Source organism: Psammomys obesus, unplaced genomic scaffold (genome assembly GCF_907164565.1).
Source record: "Psammomys obesus unplaced genomic scaffold, mPsaObe1.curated_primary_1811, whole genome shotgun sequence".
Taxonomy (NCBI): Eukaryota; Metazoa; Chordata; class Mammalia; order Rodentia; family Muridae; genus Psammomys; species Psammomys obesus.
The window spans coordinates 16619256-16628796 of NW_026596162.1; the positions used below are offsets into that span (position 1 = coordinate 16619256).

Consider the following 9541-nt stretch of genomic DNA (forward strand, 5'->3'; position numbering starts at 1 on the left):
AGAAAGAAAGAAAGAAAGAAAGAAAGAAAGAAAGAAAGAAAGAAAGAGGAAGGAAGGAAGGAAGGAAGGAAGGAAGGAAGGAAGGAAGGAAGGAAGGAAGGAAGGAAGGAAAGAAAGAAAGAAAGAAAGAAAGAAAGAAAGAAAGAAAGAAAGAAAGAAAGAAAGAAAGAAAGAAAAATGTCCTGTCTGCCAGAGTGAAGGCGGTACTCAAACTGCTACATCCAAAATGAAGACGGACTTTTCCATTCTGATTACAAACTTGACTTTACGCAACCAAGGCTTCACCCTCCTTCTGGACCCCTCACCATAGCAGATCCCATCCCCCACACCAGCTACACCTCAAGACGTCCCCAAGCCTCAGGATTTGCAAGGACCTCGTTGCTACCAAAAAAGGCCGAAATCTCTGTAGAGGCCACCAGTTTACAGCCCTCTAGTTTCAAAAGAATTTCTGGCTGGTGGAGAAGGGCGAATCCTTGCAGGGGGCAGTTTGCTAATGACATTAATTTAGGATGCCTCGTACTCTCCCATGCTGCGCTCAGCGGTTCCTGCTTTCGTGGAGAGAGGTGTCAATGCAAATCAACTCCTCAGAAACGGTGGACGCCCTCAGCGTCAGCTTAAGCCCAAACGCCACCCCCAACATCCTCCCCCCAGCATTTCTCATCTCCCTTGGGCCGGATACAAGAAAGCTCCCAGCACAGCAGGACTTGGGAAGTCCTTGGGAAGGCCGGGCGTCCTGCGGCCAGCCTCCGCTCCCTAACTCTCACCTGCTTGCAGGAGCGCTGGGGGATGGGGGGTCCTGACGCTGTCCCAGTATGGCGCGTCTCTCGCAGTTCAGAAACTGAGGGGCAAACCTCTAGGCCTGGAGGTCGCGTCTGCCCTCACTCAAGCCAGCAGGGTGAGGGGATTCTGACTACGAACCTCCTGGCCAGTAGGTGCTCTGGGACTCGTTGCCGCCGCCTCCTCTGGCCACTACTGTCGTTTCTGCCCAAGTAGCCTCCAAAACACTTCTACACTCCTCGACGGGATCCCCTGAGCCCGGACCAAGCTCACGCAAAAATCCCCCAGAGGTGGAAGAAACGAGCGAGGAAACTCCCGGGGAGGGAGTACAACGACACTCCCTTCGGCCCCACAACATCATGTCCGAGGGGCTAAGCCCCCACCACGCAAGGTCCACCAAACACCACTTTGGCCAGCAATTACAACAAAGGGAAAAGCAAAACCTTCGATCACGCGTCCCCCACTGCCCCAGGGAAAAAAGATTAACGCGGATTAACTTCATCTGCCCCAGAGGCAGACGACGTACAAGGGATGCTATGGGGACTGGAAAGGGCGACCTGGGAAGAAACGACGGAGTCCGGGTCTTGGGACACACGGAGCAGGTCTACCGGTGCACAGCCGGACTGGGACGCACTTGCGAAAAGCTCCCCACCGCTGCCCACCCCGGCCTCTGGAAACACTCAGTGGTCCCTAGAGCGCAGCTCATTGGAACCAGCTCCAGGCGACTCAGGGCACCGGCCCAAGCTGGCGCCGAGCGCGCGGAGCATGGCCTCGCCTGGCGCCCCACGATCGGGAGCACCGGCGCCCGCGCGGCGGCCCGACAGAGAGTGGCGGGGGAGCCGGCGATGCTCGGAGGGCGCACGCAGGGTCCTTACCTGAGGTCCAGGGTGTCCAGAGCAGGAGCGCCGCAGCCGTCCAGACGGCCCGGGCGCACAGAGGCACGCGCCACGGCCGCGCCCAGCCCCGAGCCATGCTGCGGGCTGTGGGTGCCGGGTCGCCTGCTGCGCGCTCGGCCTTCGGGCTTAGGGCCGGGCGCCTCCACCCCTCCCCTCCACGCGTCCGCTCCTTTCTTCCCCGCGCCTCGCGAGCTGGTCCCCTTCGAGGGCCACTCTAGCGTCCGTCTCTCCCCGCCCCGATGCGCCGCCGATCAGCTGCGGAGGCTTCGGGGCTCGGGCGTCCCGCCGGCCGCCGGGACGAGCACGGGGGGCGGAACGCGGGCGGGCGCGCAGGAGGCAGGGTCCCCGGCTCGCCCGCCCCGATGGGCAGAGGCCGGCGCCGGCGCCCTCTGCCGGAGCGACTCGAGGGCGGCGACCGGAGCGCGCGGGAAGGAGCCTGGTCCGCCCCCGCGGCCCACGAGCCGCCTGCAGCGCCCGCCCTCCCGCCCACGCCTAGGGACCTTGCTCTCCCATCACCCGAAACTGTTGCCACCCACCCCACAGTCAGGGGCCTGGAAACCTGGGTACCTGGGTCACCAATCAGAAACTAGGCCACACTTCATGAAGCTAACCTCACCTCCATGAAGGAAGCCAGTCAGTCACGGGCTCTTGGAAATCCTGGGCGTGGAAGCAAGAACTGAGGTGTGGACTTTGCACAGATGTTGCAGAAAATAACCGGCCGCGTCCCCACGGGCGCCCTGCGAAGCCCCTTGGGGACAATCAGAACTCTCGGAAAATCGAACAACTCTTGCAAGCGTAGCAGCAAGGAGGCTGCCCGCGGGAGGGCGATGGTATCTGAAGTCACTGTGGCCTGTAGTTTACTGTGGAGAGCAAAGTGTGTCATTTTACCCATAAAGAGCCGAATGCTATTTGTTCTCCACAGAACTCCCCCCCCCAAAAAAAAAAAAAAACATGCCGACGTAATTTGCTTTCTTTATAAAAAGACATTTGTACGCAATTCAGATCGCATGCTTTCTTGATTATTCTTGCTTTTGCTTAGCACATGAAAAGATCGGGATTCGGAAAGGCTGATCATCTTGTTTGTAGCTGAGGAAATTTCTTTCTTTCTCTCTCTCTCTCTCTCTCTCTCTCTCTCTCTGAGACAGCGTTTGAAGTCTCCTGCCTTGCTTTGTGCAGTTTAATTGATGAACAAATGAGTGTTTTGCCGAGCTCTGGTTCCTGTTGATTGGTGTGAGGGAGTAAGGCCTGTGAGCTTGCTCACCTGAAAATGACACCTACAACCTCGGGCTGGCCGGGAATGAGTCTCTGTGGTCTGTCCACGGAGAGCCTGAGCTGGCCCTGGCTGCACCCTACCCAGTACCCAGTTTGTCTGGCTCGTTTCACCTTCCTTTGGGGCCCTTGAGTATCCTCTGTAAATCCTTTAAAGTAGCAAACTCTAAGAGTTGGCTTGAAGCACTCAGGTCTCTGTCTTTGTGTGTGTGTGCGCACCCGTACACTCGAGTGCATGTTCGTAAACAGGTAATCACCCCCATGACTTTTGTGTAGAAGCTAAAAGTCAATGACAGGCTCTTGCCCTATTGCTTGTCCCTTCATTTGTTAAGATGGAGTGTATCCCTGACCCTGAAGTTTGCAGTGTTAGCAGTCAGGAAAATCTCTGCCCTTCCTCTGCACCCTGCCACCCTCTTGTCCCTGCGCTGGAGTCACAGATGCACACCAGGACGCAGCTTTCCCGTGAATGCAGGCGATTCCAGCTCAGTCTTCACACTTAACAGACCCTTTGCCCATTGTCCCAGACCACCCCACCATTCAGATCTAGGGGAAGCAGACAGGGCTGCCGAGAACAGTCCCAGGATCTTTGCCACCTTTGTCACTCCAGCACTTGAAGCTCCGGCCAGTTTTCTCCTCAGCTGTGCTGTTCCTCTGTGGCTTTCAGACTTTCTCGAATTAACCCGTTGTCCTCACCTGTTTGGTCTCTTCACACCACCAAATCCCACAAAAGTGATCCTGATTTTGTTTCTGTTTTGATTGGTTTTCTGTGATGCTGAGGATTGGACCCAGGGCCTGGCACATACTAGGCGAATCTCTCCACAGATTCATATCCCCAACCTTGACTAGAAAAACACACACACACACACACACACACACACACCCCAGTTTGTGAACTGGGGTCTGAATTGCAGGCTGTGAAACATGACTCCTTTAAGCTCCTTTACAATTACCTTTGCACAGTTTCTCATTCTGAATTTCCTCATCCATCACTCTGGGTGTTTCTCCCTACATTTCACTCCCTTCTGTTGAATCACCCAAGCCAAATCGAAGATGTTAAAACACAAGCTTTCTCACTGGGTAGCCGAAAGTGACTTAGAACAAAAGCCAACATGGAATTTCATTTTCCTGCCTGCCTGTAGTAGTTACCATTTGCAGTTAATAAACTGTCCCAAACACGAGAGCTTCAGTCAACATTCATTATTTCATGTTTCTGTGGATGAAGAATTCGGGGCTGGGAAAATAGTGGGAGAAAGGAATCCTTGGGATTAACTGGTACTCCCCTACACAGGCGGCAGCTGTCTTGATGCTTCATGATTGGCAGCCAGAGAGAAGAAGCCAGCATACTCTCCACTAATGAGAGTCGAGGGTAGTAGAACGGGAGCCAGCCAAGGCTGTTACAGCACCCAGCGCACATCAGGGAAGGCTCTTGGGGTAAAGATTGACAAATGGGTCCTGTAATATGCTGGAGAACAGAGGTGACAATGTATGGGTTAATTTGCATTTTCTTAATGAATAGTAATGTCTTGTACTTTGCACTATAGTACCTTTCCTTCACTCACCAACAGCCTAAACTTCTTTTGGGAACTATCTCATAAAACCCGTTTCTTTTTATTTGAAATGGGGGGGGCGCTCAGAATTTAACTCAAGTTCTTCTACATGTTGGACAGTTTGATCTACATCCCCAGCCTTTGTTGTTGTTGGTTTTGGATGTATTCATTTTTATTTCACGCGTATGTGTGAGTACCTACATGCAGGTTTGTGCACTATAGGTGTGCAGTGCCAGCGGAGGCCAGAAGAGGGCGTTAGATTCATCACCCTAAGCTAGAGTTACAAGTGGTTGTGAGCTGCCCTGTGAGTGCTGGGAAGTGAACCCTTGACCTTTGCAAGAGCAGCTGGTGCTCTTAGCTGCTGAGCCACCACTCCTTTTTGACAGGGGTTTGCTATGCACCAAGGTTGACCTTGGTTCATTTATTTGTTGTTGTTTTTAGACAAGGGTACATATATCCTAGGCTAGGCTCAAAGCTGTTATGTAGCCAAGGATAACCTTGAGTGTATCCTGCCTCTGCTTCCTGAGTCCTGGGATTTCAGGCATGTATGAGCACATTTGCTTTACGTGGTGCTGGAGATTTAACCCAGAGTCCCCTGGATATTAGCTGTCCCTCACCGACTGAGGGACAGCTCCAGCTCCAGGTTTGCTTTTAATTGTGTTGTGTACTGTTTTGTTTTGTCTGTTTTAAGAATTATTTGTATCCAGTCATGGTGGCATGCATCTTTAATCCCTGAACTTAGGAGGCAGAGGCAGGCAGATCTCTGTGTCTGAGACCAGCCTGGACTACATAGTTAGCTCCAGGGCAGCCAGAGCTACATAGTGAGACAGTCCCCAAAAAGGAGGGGGAGGAGGGTTGGAAGAGGAGAAGAGAAGAGGAAGAGGAGAAGAAGAAGTTAAGTTGTTCTCAACACCAGGTCAACTGAGGTAAAGACGGCACTTTTTCCATCTTCTCCACCCCACAATGGGATCAGGGCTTCAGGTAGAGTGGCTAGAATCTCACCTGCCAACACATGTCCCAGGAGTCATGATATCTGTTACTATATTTTGGAACCATTTCCCCTGTGCTGCATGAGCACAGCCATCTGAAGCCTAGACAGGTTTCAAAGGCGTGATTCCACCCATGCCTAGCTTACTGGACCAGCGGGTTTACTGTGGTTGTTGACGGGGGCATGGGTCACTGGATGGCAGATGTAGCTCTGAAAGTTCAGCGTGGCTGACAAACAGGTAAAAGCTGAACACTGGCATTCTCTGTACTCTTTGCAGGCAGCTCCACTGAAGACCCTCATTCATCACCACCAGCTGTTAACTGTGTCACATTTGGGAGGGGCCTTGTGAGGCTTATAAGTTTCATGAGCTTCCTGAGGTTTAGGAGTCTCTCTCTTCCCTCCAGGAGAGAAAGTTGGAGCAAAAGGCTACAGAGCGCCCACAGAGCGCATGTGTTGAAGGCTGCCTGATTAGCCAGTAGCACTGTAGTGAGGTAGTGGACCACTGAGGAGGTAAAGGCAACTGTGGGTTCACAAACCTGGAGGGTCATAGTTTAAAAAACTGTCTGAAGGGCTAGAGAGATGGCTTGGTGGTTGAGAGCACAGTCTGCTCTTTCAAAGAACCAGAGTTTGATTCCCAGCACCAACATGGTGGCTCACAACCACCTGCAACTCCAATCCAAAGGACCCAACACCATCTTTTGGCCTCTGAGGTCCCTGCATGCATATGATGCACAGATAGACATGCAGGCAAAATACCCAAACACGTAAAATTAAAATACAGGAAAAAATGAAGGAAACTATCTGAAGTTTTAAGCTTTATGTCAGGAAAGATGCTGACAGGACATAGTTTCCCATCACTTGCGCAAAGACAGTACTGCCTGGCACGGCATGTGGAGAGGGTCTTCTCCCATGACACTAAATAAATGGTGTCTGACAACACCAGTTGTAATCCCAGCTAGGAATCCAACAATCTCCTTGTGTTCCAACACCAACAACCCAGAATTAGCCTGGGTCTCTGCAGGTTTAAGGGCCAGCATGGCCCCCACTCCAGATGCCAACCACATGTATTTCTTTCCTATGTGCTGCAAGTGCACCGGTTCCTACCTCTTCTCTGTCTGAAAACTTGCTAGAGCATCTCCCCTAAAGTCCAGACCACTCTGCTACTTTGTCTTTCCAGGAGATCATAAAGGCTTCAAGGCAGGAACAGCCGAGTGACAGAGCTGCACAGGGCACGCTATGGCTTAGGTGGCTGAGGGGTGTGGAGCCTCCACATCCTCTCTAGGCATGTTGACCATCCTGGAAGGCCTCTAAACCCCATAATTTAAAAGGCTCACATGTAAGATTATCTATGGAGCCATGATTAGTATCTTCGTTGGAGACAACTAACCAGCAGTTAAAAACAAAACAACACAACAAAAAAAAAAAAAAAAAAAAACCGTTCACTCTGGAGACCTATTAAAGGAGTGTCAGCAGGACTTGGTCCAACCTGGGCAATGGAGATGGGTCTCTATGAAAAGCTGTTCCCTGCCTAGGTAGCCACCCACCTATCCCAGAAGTTTGCAACTCCTTCAAACTTCCAGCAGTGGAGAAGAGCCTACCCAAGTGAAGATACACTAGTCAGCTGCAAACAGGAGGGAGGGAGTCTGGAGCCAGAGGGCCCAGGGGCCTAGAGAAGCTGACTCCAAGAAGCTGCCACTTCCACATCTGCCCTCCCCACTCCTTTGGTAGGAGTTGTTTGTCTGTCTTAATAAAGTTTGTTGTTCTGTTTTGTTATTCCTCTCTCTGCCTCACCTTACTGTGCTCCCTTGTCAGTGTGGAGCTGTTGCTTTCACTGTCTGCTCCCTCCAGGATCTGAAACTGTTTCTTTGTGTCTGAGACCCTCTGGCTCCTCTTTCCTTCCAACTCAGGTTCCCATCCAACCTCAGATCTGTACTGTTGCTTCCCATCAGGCACCCTCACTATCTTTGTTACTTTCGCTCTAGGCCAGTAGCCGCTGGTTCTGTGTCCTTCACTGTAGATCTCTTAGCTATCACTCTCTGTCAGTGGCCTCTTTTTGTCCAATTGTCACTTTCTCCCAGGACATTCTACAATCCCAGGGAACAAACTGAAGTCACCCTAGATGACCTTTCCCCTCCCAAGACCCTCATTACACTACAATATGCTATCCACACTCACTCTGGCCGCTCATACAGGTGCTTCAGATGTCATTGTAGCTCCTCCAAATGCCAGTGACCCATGCGTATATTGTCATTTGTAAACCTAGCCTTCCTGATATAATCAGATTACAATGAGGCCATTTGACTGCTATCTAATCCCATTTGACTGCTATCTTCAGGAAATGAAGAAACTGGATGAGCAATAGTCACCACAAGAAATGTGGGTCATGTTGCCACAGCAGAGTAGGTACCATTAGCTAGGAGAAAGGTTTTATGAGGTACCCCACCACCACGGGGCCTTTGGTGCTGTCAACAGCTTCATCTCAGGCTCGGACCAAGCGAACTTGGAGACGATACTCCTGCTGCTTAAGCCACTCAGTGTTGTGTACTGGTTCTGGAAGGCCCTGACCTCACACACAGTGAAAGAGCACAGGAGGAGTGGCTGGCATCTCAGCCTCCTGTTAGAGAAGTGTCAGACATAATGAAACTCGTCCAGCAAAATTTCCTCACCTGGGCCAAACGCATTGTTCTCAAATGCTGGGGAAGAAGACCCAAGTCCCTTTCCCTCTGGAGGGTCTGAGCCTTAACTGCTTTGTAGACACGGATTGATTTATTTCTTACAGGTGGCCTTGGACATTCTCCCACTAAAGGCACCCTAAGAGAGCGCATTCAGACAAAGCAGAGAGAGCTGGATCTGTAGACCTCAGGTAAGTTGAGTGACAGTTTGCAGCCCTTCAGGAGGGGTGGGGTTGGTGGTTGGAAGTCCTCACACTAAGCAAACGCCAAAATGCTGGCATGAGGTGTGACCCTGGGTCCCATATGCAGAACAAGTCATTCTGTGGTGTTAATAAGATGTGGTGGTCCTCTCTGGGACAGTGCTCAAACATGAGCTGACAAGACTCATGGCTGACGATTCCTCCTGCCCCTCAGAAGTTCTGTGTGTGGGAGGGTGATCACACCATCCTGCCTCTCCCTCTCCTGTGCTTTGTTACATCTTTTGGGAATTTTTTTGTGGGGAGGGCCTGTAGGTCAAACCCAAGTCTACAGAGATAAGGTCATTGTGGACACAGAAACAGCTTTGCAGATGTCAGAGAGCTGCAGACCGATGGCGATACAGCAGAAAAGCTTTAGGAAATGAGAAAGACACGGAAGAAAAGGAACGAACAAGCTGCTCTCTCTTGTCCAACAGACAGTGCGTGCAGTCTACCAAGGACCATTTTAGTGTTGGGCAGATACTCACTTGACATCACGTTCTTGTAGTCAATTTGCAGAAGGACGCTGAGGATTACTATATATAGAAATTCAGAAAGTGTTTAACGTGAAAGCAAAAGCCATTCTGAGGACAGTTCACATCTTGCTATGTTATCTTGCTCCATTGGCTAAATCAGATTTACCAGAAAGGATATAGTTTCCATCCCATGTGAATACTAATATTTCTTTCTCTCCTTAAGAAGAAAAACACTTTTTGCTTTATTATTTCAACAAGTTATCAATCTTAGTTTTCAACTAGTCCTCGTAAATTCTGGTTGTTAGTACTCATATCATTTTTATGATATGGCACCAGACTCTCAAATAAATACTGACAGGAGCCAGGCTGGAATCCATGGCACAGTGTGTCGTTTGTATAATCTACACCACCCTGGAGATGCATAAATCATGCATTCCTGTGTGGCAGGACAGAAGTTCCCATGTGCTCCTGCAAAGGAACACCACACACATCTGTGGAATGCCAGGGCCCTGATTCTGGAGGAAAAGCCCACTTGACGTGGTCATCTCATAGCTGGGGATACAAATTTCAAAGGAAAGTGACTGTCCATCTCTCTAAAAGGCCAGGTCCCTGCAGGGAGTTAACAGTCCACACACACTACCAGGAAAGTAGATACCAATCTGTGTGGGTTTGATGACTCC

The 9541-nt window shown here is 50.8% G+C and overlaps 1 protein-coding gene across 1 annotated transcript in view; it reads right to left on the bottom strand.

The window, feature by feature from the left end:
- The window catches only part of Ror2 (receptor tyrosine kinase like orphan receptor 2), a 158311-nt gene extending 156424 nt beyond the window's left edge, over nucleotides 1–1887 (bottom strand). Inside the window, exon 1 of the mRNA XM_055595168.1 lies at nucleotides 1653–1887. Within this exon, the coding sequence (XP_055451143.1) occupies nucleotides 1653–1749 (97 nt within the window). The 5' untranslated portion in view covers nucleotides 1750–1887. The remainder of the gene's footprint in view (nucleotides 1–1652) is intronic.
- Between the last annotated feature and the right edge of the window lie 7654 nt (nucleotides 1888–9541).